General features: G+C 42.8%; 1 protein-coding gene across 2 annotated transcripts in view; it reads left to right on the forward strand.

Moving 5' to 3' along the window:
- Positions 1–13,706, forward strand: part of sbf2 (SET binding factor 2) — a 107,219-nt gene that overhangs the window by 67,007 nt on the left and 26,506 nt on the right. For both annotated transcript variants that reach the window (XM_005936484.3, XM_005936485.3), the window contains exons 18-21: positions 8,009–8,179; positions 8,478–8,749; positions 9,769–9,941; positions 10,181–10,254. In XM_005936484.3, coding sequence (XP_005936546.1) covers positions 8,009–8,179; positions 8,478–8,749; positions 9,769–9,941; positions 10,181–10,254 — 690 coding nt within the window. The remainder of the gene's footprint in view (positions 1–8,008; positions 8,180–8,477; positions 8,750–9,768; positions 9,942–10,180; positions 10,255–13,706) is intronic.

Below are 13,706 nucleotides of genomic sequence, written 5' to 3' on the forward strand. Positions count from 1 at the left end.
GTCCACCATCCGGCTGAGTATGCTAGGCTATCACCAGAGTCTGCAGGTCCATCAACAAGCATTTGGGCGCACTCTGAGGATGGTGCATTTGCTCGCAAATGAAAGAGGGTGCTGTTAAAACAGCGCTATTATTTTTTTTCTGACTGCTTCTATTAGCTCCATCATTATTAGCAAGCTTACTCATGGGCAAATAAATAAATAACTTGTCCTTGTAAAAACGATAGTCGATATATATTCGTCACCCAAACCTTATATAGTGCCAATCTAAACTCAACCCTACACAATCTTAGAAAGACATGATGTAGGAGTTTTGATAGATGCTCTTACTTTGCTTTCACATAAAGACACTGTGGCATGCCAAAGCTGTAAATCATGTGGATGTAGTAATTAAACTGTTACTAATATTACTACAGTGACTGCTCAAAATGTCTTGTGTGAAAAAGGCTACTGTCTCCTTCCTCCTGACGTTTTCCTTCCTTTAGTCACGTTTTTTTTGTTTTAGTGTTGTGTTTGCCTGAAGAGCCCCTGCACATATTTGGCCGGATTAGCTTAAAATACCTTTTCTTATGATAGCATCACACAGTTGCTGCAGGTTTCTCGGCTCCACATTCATGACGTGAATCTCCCGTTCCACCACATCCCAGGGGTGCTCTTTTGGATAGAGATCTGGTGACGGTGGAGGTTATTTGACTACAGTGAACTCATTGTTATGTTCAAGGAACCAGTTTGAAATAATTTGATCTTCGTGACATGGTCCATTTTCCTACTGGAAGCAGCCATCAGGAGGTGGACATGGTCAGCAACAATACTCAGGTAGTTTGTGGTAAACAATGCTCAGTTGGTACTAAAGCAGGCGTCGGCAGCCTTCAACATCAAAGGAACCTTTATAGAAACACAGGCGGTTGACGGAGGACAGATGTAATGGGAGAGAATAAATTAATACATATAGTATATGTACTAATGGGGTTACGGTTAACCCTAATTATAACCCATGGCTCACCAGCCACAGGTTGCCAACCTCTGAATTAAGGAGACCAAAGTATGCCAAGAAAATATCCCCCACACCATTACAGCATGACAAAGGCCTGCAGTGTTGATACAAAGCAGGATGGATGTTGTGTGTCATATTGTTTACACCAAATTCTGACCCTATCATTCAGATGATGCAGCAAAAATCAAGACCAGACCTGGCTCCAATTTTGGTGAGCCAGTGGAGCCTTCGTTTATTGTTCATGCTCGCTGCGGACGTCTGCTGCTGTAGTCCATCTGCTTCGAGGTTCAACGCGTTGTGCATTGATGATTGATGATGCTCCTTTGCATACCTTAGTTATAACCAGTGATCATTTGAGTTGCTGGTGCCTTTCTGTCAGGTCGAAACAGTCTGACCTCTAGCATCAACAAGACATTTTCATAAAAAGACTGACAGTGCCGCCCACTGAAGCTCTTTTTCAGACCATCCGCTGTAAATGCTAGTGATGGCTGCGTTGAATGTTTAAAAATCCAGGAGTCTGTGAAATACTCAGACTAACCTGTCTGGGCAGGCTGTTGCTTCCAGCTGTTCCTAGAAGGCTTTTGTCTTAGTTCATTACATAAGTGCACCATCAGAAAGCAGCAAAGTCTATCCATAAGCATCTCCAACACAAAAATAAATCAAATGACATTGTAGTCCTCACTTCAGATAGGTGAGGTCTCACAGTTTAATCATTCCTTGATCCGTTGACTGAATATTTTCAAAATTGTGTAAAGATGTGTTCCTGTTTTTCAGAACCCGTAGAACAACAAGAGCATGTCATTTATCTTGTCCTGAGTAATACTGCTTTAGTAAGCCTTCTGCAGGACTTTCCATAATTGTGTAATAAAGCTGTGATGAATGCTCACCTAAAAGGCACCTATTGTTTAAATGAGAGGCTTCAGTCCCAATAAACCACACATTTAGATGGTAAATGGTCTGTATTTGTATAGCGCTTTTCTAGTCCCTAAGGACCCCAAAGCACTTTACACAACCAGTCATCCACCCATTCACACACACATTCACACACTGGTGATGGCAAGCTACATTGTAGCCACAGCCGAAGTTTGATTTGTTGCAATAAAGTGTAACAGTCCAGTACCATTGTTGCATGAGAAAAGGTTTTCCAAGTTTCCAAATAATTTCCATTGTAACAGTCTTGAAAGAGTCTCCTAAGCAGGGATTTTGATATAAAATGATTCAAAGATAAATGAGTTTCTATTTTTTGTTTTCATTTAAGTCAGAGTCTAAGCACACTTTAATCAATGATGCACATTTCTCACTGTGGGGAAAAAACTTTTCCTTTTGCACTACAAGCCAAACTTTGGGTAAAAATTATCCCTCCTCTGTTCAGACAGTGCACTTTAAAGACTGTTAGTTCAAGGTTAGGAGTCAGACATTGGTCAAGTTCCTGTTTGATATTCTTGGCCAGACTTTGGCAGGCTCACAGTGTGTTCATGCTTACAGTGGCACTGTCCCCACGGCCTTCGAGTCTCCAGGTCGGGTAATGTGGGAAGCTTTCTCTCTCTCTCTCGCTTTCGCTCTCAGCTCATGTCCCTGAAGCTGCTGGATAGAGACCGTGTTTATTCTTATGGCTGGCCATATAATTCACACTAAAACCCTATGCTATTGACCCAAATTCTCTATTAAGTTGTTTTGCTTTCCCCTCAGCTTATCCCTCCCCTGAATGTTTTGCTCACACTAAAACGGTGTAAATATTACAGAATGTCTAGTCTAAATCATGCATGTCATTTGGCCTGTGCAGGTAAATTTTATTTAAATGCCTCGCAGCCTTTGGACAGCGGCCCATTTGTTAAAGGCGAGGTCTTCTCTTATGCATTGTCTAGTGAGACGTGGGTTTATCAGGAGATGAACGGGTGTCATTGATGCATGGAAGTGTTATTCTGCCCTTTTACTGCCCCACCTGATCCCTTTCTCCTGACATTTGAATGTGTCGCCAGATTAAATGCCTCCGCGTGGGGGAAAATGCAGATTGAATGCAGCAGCCGTTTGAAAACCCAAACACAAGACTGGATGACTTGCACAACAAGAGCACTTGACTGTTAGCATTCTTTCATCCAGAGTTTATGCCTGGAGGCATTTGGCAGCTCGTTCTGTCAAACTGCTCTCCACTTTGTCCCCACAAGGAAGATGACGTACTCCGTGACCCCTGACTATCTCCAAAATGCCTCACCGTATCTGTGTTTTCATTTTTCTTTTGGAACATTTATGTTACTTGTACATTGTGTTTTTGCACAGTTGTGGATGCCACGATAGGCATGTTTATTAGTATGACTGTCGGCATGTGTTTCTTTGTTTGTTTGACTTGAATACGCTATTTGAAGGCAGGCTTTTAGACGCTTCACGACTTTAGTAGCTCTCCTCGCAATGCGCGCACTCGTGCAAGAATTGCAAAAGTCGGAGATGGATTGTGTTCGGGTCAAGCGTGCATTCTCACTCAAGGCTGCTCCAGAAATGATGATTGTTTTTATATCAACAGTTCAGGAATGCTATGAATTCTTCCAAAGCCCGTAAATAATGTTGCTGCCCCGAAGCCGGCGACGTATCAGATATAGCAGTCTGCATGCAAGTGCGTCCTCCCTTCAGCGACAACATTCACCATCTCAGAGACAGCGGACATGCATAACGCTGCATGGCTGAGGCGGTTATCAATCATATTATGAACCTCTGGATAAAATCAGAGTTCAAAGTGGGATTCTAAAGTGGGATTCTAAATCCTGATAGCCTAATTACTGTGACTTGTGCACGGCTTTTTCTCCTTTCTGTCTCCCCTTGTGTTTTTTTATTTTGTTTTTTTTTTCAGCTTGTTTTTACCAAGCCCTGCATTCCTCCTCTTCACTGATAACACAGCCAGATGGGGCTAATAGTGGTATGCTCCCTCCTTCCCTTCATCTTTGCTTCCTTCTATTCTTTCCTCCTCCCTTTCCTTTCTTTTCTCCTTCCCTTTTCCCTTCCTCCTTGCACATCTGTCTGGTGCTTTACAAATGAGTAAGAGCCAACCTGGGTCAAAATGACCTACAAGACTCCTGATAAGTCAAGAAAGTACAGCCACTAACAAATCGCACACACTCGGACCCTCCTACACAAACTACACACTCCCTCGCAGCATCTCTTGCAAGACACTGACAAAGGCTAGCACACAGTACCATCTAGGGGGCTGCTATTCTGTTCCTATTTGTCAGTATTTATTTATAGCTGTGATCAATTTAGCTCTGCGGAAACAGTTTATCTACACGTGTTCTCATAATGACATCCTAATGTTGTCTACAAGTATGTCTTCCGGCAGCTTGCATTTAAGCGTCAGGTGAAATCTGTGTCTAGTACGAGTGGTTTAAATGGAAGGAGAGGTAAACTGTGTGTCATAGTGCTGAGGCATCATTTAGGAACAGTTGATGGCAAGGCCCTGCAGGAGGAGCTGTTACAAATGGAAAATACAAGGATTGGACCCCCTTTTGCCTTCAAAACAGAGAGTTTGGTCCATATTAAACTGTTTGACAACATCAAACATTTGCTGAAGATTTGTCAACTGCACATCCATGATGTGAATCTCCTGTTCCACCCCAGTCCAAAGTCACTCTATTGGAGTACAGTGTCATGTTCAGGAAATTAGTTTGAGATCATTTGAACTTTGTGGCATCACAAGATGGTACGCTGTGGTCATAAAGGGATGGATAAGTGTGGCAAGAAAACATACCTGACAACATGACACCAGCAGCAGCCTTAAACCATTGTTTACGTCCATAAACAAGCCTGGTTCTGCCGGAAGTTTCTTCCTGTTAAAAGAGCGTTTTTCCTTCCCACTGTCGCCAAAGCGCTTGTTCATAGGGGGTGATATGACTGTTGGGTTTTTCTCCGTATGTATTATTGTAGGGTCTACCTTACAATATAAAGCGCCGTGAGGTGACTGCTGTTGTGATTTGGGACTGTATAAGTAAAACTGAATTGAATTGAACTGAATAACATGCCATGTACCAGCAGAAATTAAGTCTCATCAGACATCAATCTTCTGTTTTGGTAGCCTCAGTTTCCCGTTCTTAGGTGATGATGGTGCATTGGTTTTATACTTCTGTTGCCCGTCTGCTTGTTGTTCATTCAGAGATGCTCTTACCTTAGTTTTAACAGGTGAATTACTTGAAGTTACTCTTGTGTTTCTGTCAGCTCGAGGCAGTCTGACCTCAAGTTGGCAGACTGACTCCAGACATTTACTAGTAAACACTAGTGATAGTTGTGTGGGAAATTCTCAGTTCATCAGCAGTTCAGCAAAGTCATTTAATTCACCTTTGTGCCATGCCTACAGGCCTCAGTGTTTATTTTTATGCCATGAGATTGACTAATTTAGATATTTGAGTTAATAGCAGTTGAACAGGTGGAATGACGTGGTCAGTGAGTGTATATCTTAATATCATATCAGTTCTTTCATTGCATGGTATATCCTGCCTCTTTAATCTGTGGGGCTGAAGGTACCTGTGGAGACACAAAGAAATGCCCCAACCAGTGCGGGATCTGCACTACCACTGCAGAGCTGCACTATATAACTGCAGTATTCATGGTTTGAGTCAATGTAAAATGATGCACCTAAAACATTAAATAAAGGGTAAAAAGCTACAACAACAACAGCTGACCTTTAGTAACCTACACTGTTATTTCACATTCTTGTTCTAAATTGTGATCATTTGAATCTGTCTTGGCCTCTGTCATCAGCCAGCAGGATGTTATTGCTTCTTATTTTAAACACCTTGAAAACTCATGAAAATCTGCTGCGCTCAGCAGAGTCATGTTTCCCGAAAAAACGGTTTCATTTGGGTAATCTAATATTAGACGAGCGGAGGAGGGCTCGGCTTCGGTTGTGTGTCAACATGTCAGAATGATTCTTTCTTTCAAGAGGTTTAACCTACACATTTTTTTAAACAGTAAGACATATCTGCCAGCTCTTCTTCAATTACATGTGTTATTAAGGCGGAAAACCACATTTGTCTGAATTATGAAGAAAAACCGCTGACCTGTTAACACCCATAAACCGCTAACAAGACACAGCTCCAGAAAGACTTGCGTTATCAGTGCTATGTGCTTGCAGCTGCGGGCATTAGCTCCCAGCTCTCCTGGCTTCTGGCTTCTGGCCCATTTCACTGGGAATAAAACTGTTTTGGTTCTGTCTGTTATAATTACAGTAACCCCCACCTCCAAAGTTCTCATCCTTCAAAGGCAAACTATAAAGTGATAATAGAAACCACCGTGTTGTGTCCGGCTCAGGGGGAGGGTTCAGAAGCTAATCTAATAAAAGCCTTCAGCCTTACATATGGCTGTCAGACTTTGAAGGGAGGTGCACGGTTGTGGGCGGTTGGTTTGTGATGATAATTTAATGGCACGCCGTGCTTGTATTTGGATCGTGTTGTTCGTGGCGTGATTGATTTATTTTTTTGCTTCCCCACCACTTCCAGCGTGGTTAAACATGTGTTATTACAGTACAGTGTGCAGCAACGTTCATGTCTTGTGCTGAGGACGGTACAGTATGTTCAAAATCTGTTTTTGTAAGCAGCAGGTGATTCACTGCTTGGGCTACACTAGTGAAAAACAACAACACTGTTTTTCACTAGTGTAGGCACAAGAACGTGTGCTGCTTCATCAGTAGGAGTTGTTATCTGTTTAAGAAGTTATATCTCCAATAATGCATGCAGGATATTTTAGCTCAGGCTGGGGGAGCGTTTGTATTTATCTTCAGGAGAACAAAAAGAGAAACGTTTAGGCTCTAGACCTGAGTCCAATGTGTATTTTCATGGCTTGATAATTGTGTTTATGCAGTAAGAAGTCTTGAACCACACAAAATTATAATGATTTATTGAAACCTGTTTAAACATACTTTGAAAAAACAGTATATCAGGCAAAAACAGAGTCTGTACAGTTCTAACAAGCACGAAAGAATCACCAGCTTTATGCTTGAACACAGCCGGAACTCTTAGGTAAACTTTGTTTGTAATTTCTTTAGTAGTGGCCTTCAGGAATACATCGCCAGATTTATTGAAAGACATTTAAAGCTCTTCTTTGGATGTTTGCTGCCTTTTTTAAATTCCATTCTCTCTCAAAATGATCCCTCACTGCTGCGGTAATGATGAGATCTCCATTCTGGGGAGACCACACCATGACTGATGGTGTTCACTTGAGCGTTTATTTCTATCTAGGTTTGCTTTGACACCATTGTCTGTGTGTTTGGAATCATTGTTAGATTGAAAATTGAAGGTGTTCTTCAATTCTTCTGAAAAATACTGAAAAAGCAGCCAGTGTCCAAAGAAAAGTTTTGATAGCTTTTCAGAAAGCTGGGGAACTATTGCTCAAGAGCACTTTACAAATTCCAAGAAAGTCTGCCTCTTTAGGGTTGATTCAAGACTTTTGCCGAGTACCGCAGATGATTTGCGTCCCCGCTTTGATTTCCATCAGAATTTAAAATGAAGTTGTGTGTCTTTGTTTGGCTGTGGAGCCACATGCTCCAGTGTGTTTGTCCTCACGGGGGGTGAAAAAGGATTTGATTGACTTTGTCAGGTTTTTAGTTGATACATGAATTCGATTTAATGAAAACAGGAAATGCAGTTGCTGTCCTAACATATATTTAATTGTAAACAATGAGACTGTCATTCGTTGTTTTTAAGCCCGACAGTCAAACATCTGGTGAGTGTCTTTTACTGTCGGAGCTGACATAAACTTTTTTTTTCTATCCTTTTTTTGTTTGTTTTAGGTTGTTTTTTATGTTTTTACTCCATCAGTCAGTCATTTAATAACCCCCAAGATTTAAATTCACGAGGGCTCTTTTCTCTTTCTACACAAGATCGCGTGTCTACACAAACATGCAGTGTCGGTCACAAATCCAGTGAAAAATCAGCCCCACATAGAAAACTAACCACCAAACAGCCTGCTGTGTAATCTTGCTTCTTTTCTCTTTTTTTGTCCACATTGTCCTCACTGTGTGATCTCCGTTTTGCCTTGTAGAAGTTGGCTCCGGGAGTGAACCAGTTTGCCTACACCTGCATACAGGACCATCCCATCTGGACCAACCAGCAGTTCTGGGAAGCCACTTTCTACAGCGAAGTACAGAGCCAGATCCGAGCCCTTTATCTTAACACCCCGGAGGAAAAGGGGGGCGTCACCGCCACGTTAAAGGTAAAACAGGGATAGGAGGGACTGTTGCACATTTTGTAACAATTTTAAGTCTATTAAACTAAAAATCAGAGTGAGAAAATAATTTTATTATAATTTATTACTAATATGTAGTTTTCAAGCAAATATCCGAATATAAATGCAAAATAATGCTTTTCAAAGCAATCTTGGTTTTAAGTAGCTCAACAAACCATGACATTTGGCTTCTTTAGCAAAGTTACATTCAAAGACAGTATGAATGTCAAAACAAGTTTTTGAGCAGGCTGTTAAGATGTTTATTTTCTGCTTCTACCTCCTTTAGGATGCCGGTGCCGTGCCTGCAGCGGACCGAGATGAAGAGCAGACAGCCATGGACCTAGCAGCAGAGCAGCTGCGTTTATGGCCCAGTCTGAGCAAAGACAAGCAGCAGGAGCTCGTGAAGAACGAGGAGAGCACCGTGTTCAGCCAGGCCATCCACTACGCGAGCCTCATGGTTTACCTGCTGGTGCCTTTGGACAGCAGCAAGAACAAGCTGCTGCGCAACACCCCTGCAACTGACTGGGAGAGCGGCAGTAACAGCATTGTGACAAACAGGTCAGGAGAGCGGTTTAACATCTTAAACCCGACTGCAACCTTTTTAATGTTTTTTGGCTTGTTCTGCATTTGCAAGGTAGAGCGATTAGTCTTATCTGGAAAGAAACTTCCATGTTGGGTTTCATGATTTGGGAGTATCTGTGCTTCTCTTAATAAGGTGATGATAAGCATGTGGGTGGATGTGGCAGAGCTTGCGGTCTACATGATACCTTCCTATTTAGCCAAATGGATCGCAGCTCCCCTTCTGTTTCCGGACCACATTCATCCTGTGGGCTCACATCGCTACTGCACGAAACAAGTGTGCGGCTCATTTACTTCTGCTGGAAACTTTAAAACCATCAGGTTGTCTTATACTGGAGCTACGCTGTACTCACCCAAACCAAACAAAATAAGAGTGGGAGTGATTTCCTATGTTCTATACCAACTGTGGAGACAATTAAACAGGGGAAGATCCCCTCCTTAAATGTCTTGCCCTGAAAACCGAAGGGTATTCATATAGATTTTCTTGTTGTCATTTCTTGTTTAACTGAAGGTCAGAAGGATGTAGCTTTTTGCAGTTTTTTTATATTTTGTTCCTAATTGCACAAGAACACAATGTCGCTATTTTATAATGTGTTTTGTTTCTATTTATAATAAGATGAGAGAAAAGCTGCAGCCAAGAATGTATTTATGTGGAAAAGTTCTTTCAATTTCTTTTGCTTTCACCCCAGACATGTTTGCTTCCCACAGAGGACATTTGGATTTCATCACTTAGTATTTGTGCATCCAAAAGGAAAGTTGCATCAGTTTCTCATGTGAAACATTCTCCTTGGATAATAGAGTCTGAGCCAGCGATCCAGGCATCAGCACTCAGCTCATGCCAGGCTGCAAATCACTCTCACCTTCACTGCTCTTTAGCACAGTGCATGTTTAAATCCATGTCTGTCAGCACACAACTCTCACATCTAGGATCAGATCTCCTCCTGGGCATGGTGGCTTGACCTTTCTCATTTTCATTGTGTCATCGTGTGTGTTTGCAGCATTGCTGGCAGTGTGGCAGAGAGCTTTGATACTGAAAGTGGGTTTGAGGACTCGGAAAACAGCGACGTCGCCAACTCTGTGGTTCGGTTTGTGGCCCGCTTCATCGATAAGGTGTGCACAGAGAGCGGCGTGACACAGGAGCACATTAAGAGCCTGCACAGCATGATCCCAGGTACAGCACTAACTGTATTTATTCACTCTCTGTCACCACCCTGATTCTCTCAGCTGTATTCAGAGTAAAACCTTCGATTTGTGTTTTCTCAGCTCAGGCCAACAGCAACAGAGGCCTGTGAGCTCATTAAACTCCTGGCATGTCAAAACCTGTAAATACACATCCTGATAGAAAGCACACACATGCATGTGCGTGTGTGTGTGTACACATGGTAACTGACCCCAGCTTCTGACCTACAGGCATTGTAGCTATGCAGATTGAGGCGCTGGAGGCGGTTCACCGCGAGAGCAGGAGGTTACCTCCTATTCAGAAGGTGAGTGCTGTTTCTCACTAAGCTGCTGGGACTCTATGCTACATAGACCCAGCAGCTGTATATACAGTATTTATGCAGCTACATTCACATGAAAAAGTCTTCAAATGATTAAAACTAAATACACTTTTACTGCCTCCATAGGAATTAGGAGGGTAAACAGCAGCCAGATGCCGCTAATCAAATGCACTTGATTAATTGATCATCAGCAGTTGATTCAGACAAAGCAATGCTCAGAGAGAGTGCAAAAGACCCAAGAGCTACAGCTCACACTGTGCAGGCCTTAGTTAGCACATTCAAAGTTAATGACAGTACAATTAGGGGGGAAAACTGATCAAGTAGTTTCCAGGAGAAAGCCTAGAGTCATCTGTCTAATAGCCAAGCCTTAGATCAATTGGGGCAGACCTTTTTTTTAGACCCATTTCATTCCATTTATAATAATAACCTATAGAGAACTTGACCCATATTATTGCAAGTTACTACAAATGGGTGAGGAGTCCACTGGTAACACACTTAAAAATCCGCTTTCATAGTTTGTTAATTTAAGTTTTCATCACATACTTATCATCTAACAACAGGCGCAAGCTAAAAGTTATATTCCAAAAGAACTCGTTGAACAGGCAAATATGAAAAAGCAGATCACATCTGAGGCATCTGGTTCTATGTCATAGACTGTATTTAAAAGATGGGTATAGCCTTCCTTAAATCCTGCAGTTTCACCACTGGCCAGCAGGGGGTGAATCTTTTGATTGCAAAATAAAATCAAATTGTACAAAAGTCTATCGACTGCTACTTGTTTAAGACCTCAGTAAACACTTTCCTGATGGCGTGTCTGGTTTCTTAGTGAGCTCTGCCCCGCCATGGTTAATAGCTGACGTCACTATGGCTGTAGCTCAGGAGGTAGAGGAGGTCATCTACTGATCGGAAGGTTGGTGGTTTGATCCCTGGCTCCCCCGCTCTGCATGCCAAATATCCTTGAGCAAGATACTAACCCCATGTTGCTTTCCGATGCATCCATCAGGGTATGAATGTGCGTGAATGTTAGCTAGAAAGCGCTTAAAAGCATAGAAGAAAGTGCTTGTGTGAATGGGTGAGAGAATCAGTCCATTTACCATTTACTGTGGCGATGGTTATATTTTATATATATATACTCTATGCTTTATTGATAACTGAGAAAAATAAATCTGGATTACTTGACATAATGCTTCCATCCATCCAGTCCATTGTCCTCCTCCGCTTATCTAAATCAGGGTTACAGAGGGGAGCATGCTATAGCTGAAACAGGATGAAAGGTCTTCAGTCTGTGCAGAGCTAACACAGACAACCACAGACTAATTTTAAACACTGTATTCTTCTGCACTGTTGGCTTAATGAAGACTTTTACTCATGTCTCTTAGTTTAGTCCACGTGCTCAGTTTGGTCTGGTTTGCTGCAACTCTGCATCCAGCTAATGTCATCCAGTGTTTTCCAGATATCATCACGCTTTCATATTTTACCACTTAGTCTTTTGGACCTCGCTCTACCACACGCCTGCCAGCTTTTGATAAATCACACAATTATACATGCATTAAAACATTATGCCAATGCTGCTTAGGGAGCAACCTGGACACAGCGGAGAGCTGTCTGTCTGCTGCAGCTTTTGGTTAGCTACTCACATGTTTATGTGTCGGATAAGGCTTCCATCTTGGGCTGCGAGCATCATGCCAAAACATGCTGAAAGTGTGTAAACAACACAGACTCTGGCTTTGTGACAAGTCTGAATAGTAGTAATGGCAGCAATAACCCTAAAGAAGGAAAGCAGTGCATGCTTTTAAGGTGCAGCAACAATAAGCAGCCGAGCTCGCAGCAGTAATGAGGTGCAGAGGGACTTTCTTCTTGGTCTCGCTGTTCATTCGAGGACAAGAAGCTATTATCTCCTGGCTGGAGCTTCGTTCCCACAGGTCAGCTGTGGCCTTAATGGGAAATGTTGTGAATGATCTAACGTCCCTCCTCATGCACATTTGTGACAATGAAACAACTGAGTGTTTCTGCTGACTGTGGAGGCCAGAAGGAGCCGAAGCAGCGCAGGGTGCAGACCTGACTGTTGACTTACAGTGGGGCAAAAAAGTATTTAGTCAGCCACCGATTGTGCAAGTTCCCCCACCTAAAATGATGACAGAGGTCAGTAATTTGCACCAGAGGTACACTTCAACTGTGAGAGACAGAATGTGAAAAAAAAATCCATGAATCCACATGGTAGGATTTGTAAAGAATTTATTCGTAAATCAGGGTGGAAAATAAGTATTTGGTCACCTCAAACAAGGAAAATCTCTGGCTCTCACAGACCTGTAACGTCTTCTGTAAGAAGCTTTTCTGTCCCCCACTCGTTACCTGTATGAATGGCACCTGTTTGAACTCATCATCTGTATAAAAGACACCTGTCCACAGCCTCAAACAGTCAGACTCCAAACTCCGCCATGGCCAAGACCAAAGAGCTTTCGAAGGACACCAGGAAAAGTATTGTAGACCTGCACCAGACTGGGAAGAGTGAATCTACAATAGGCAAGCAGCTTGGTGTGAAAAAATCAACTGTGGGAGCAATCATCAGAAAATGGAAGACATACAAGACCACTGATAATCTCCCTCGATCTGGGGCTCCACGCAAGATCTCATCCCGTGGGGTCAAAATGATCATGAGAACGGTGAGCAAAGATCCCAGAACCACACGGGGGGACCTGGTGAATGACCTGCAGAGAGCTGGGACCAAAGTAACAAAGGTCACCATCAGTAACACACTACAACGGCAGGGAATCAAATCCCGCAGTGCCAGACGTGTTCCGCTGCTGAAGCCAGTGCATGTCCAGGCCCGTCTGAAGTTTGCCAGAGAGCACATGGATGATACAGCAGAGGATTGGGAGAATGTCATGTGGTCAGATGAAACCAAAGTAGAACTTTTTGGTATAAACTCAACTCGTCGTGTTTGGAGGAAGAAGAATACTGAGTTGCATCCCAAGAACACCATACCTACTGTGAAGCATGGGGGTGGAAACATCATGCTATGGGGCTGTTTTTCTGCCAAGGGGACAGGACGACTGATCCGTGTTAAGGACAGAATGAATGGGGCCATGTATCGTGAGATTTTGAGCCAAAACCTCCTTCCATCAGTGAGAACTTTGAAGATGAAACGAGGCTGGGTCTTCCAACATGACAATGATCCAAAACACACCGCCCGGGCAACAAAGGAGTGGCTCCGTAAGAAGCATTTGAAAGTCCTGGAGTGGCCTAGCCAGTCTCCAGACCTCAACCCCATAGAAAATCTGTGGCGGGAGTTGAAAGTCCGTGTTGCTCGGCGACAGCCCCAAAACATCACTGCTCTCGAGAAGATCTGCATGGAGGAATGGGCCAAAATACCAGCTACTGTGTGTGCAAACCTGGTAAAGACCTATAGTAAACGTTTGACCTCTGTTATTGCCAAC

The sequence above is a fragment of the Haplochromis burtoni genome, unplaced genomic scaffold (assembly GCF_018398535.1).
Source record: "Haplochromis burtoni strain Fernald_Lab_line unplaced genomic scaffold, NCSU_Asbu1 Contig_50, whole genome shotgun sequence".
In the NCBI taxonomy this organism is placed as follows: Eukaryota; Metazoa; Chordata; class Actinopteri; order Cichliformes; family Cichlidae; genus Haplochromis; species Haplochromis burtoni.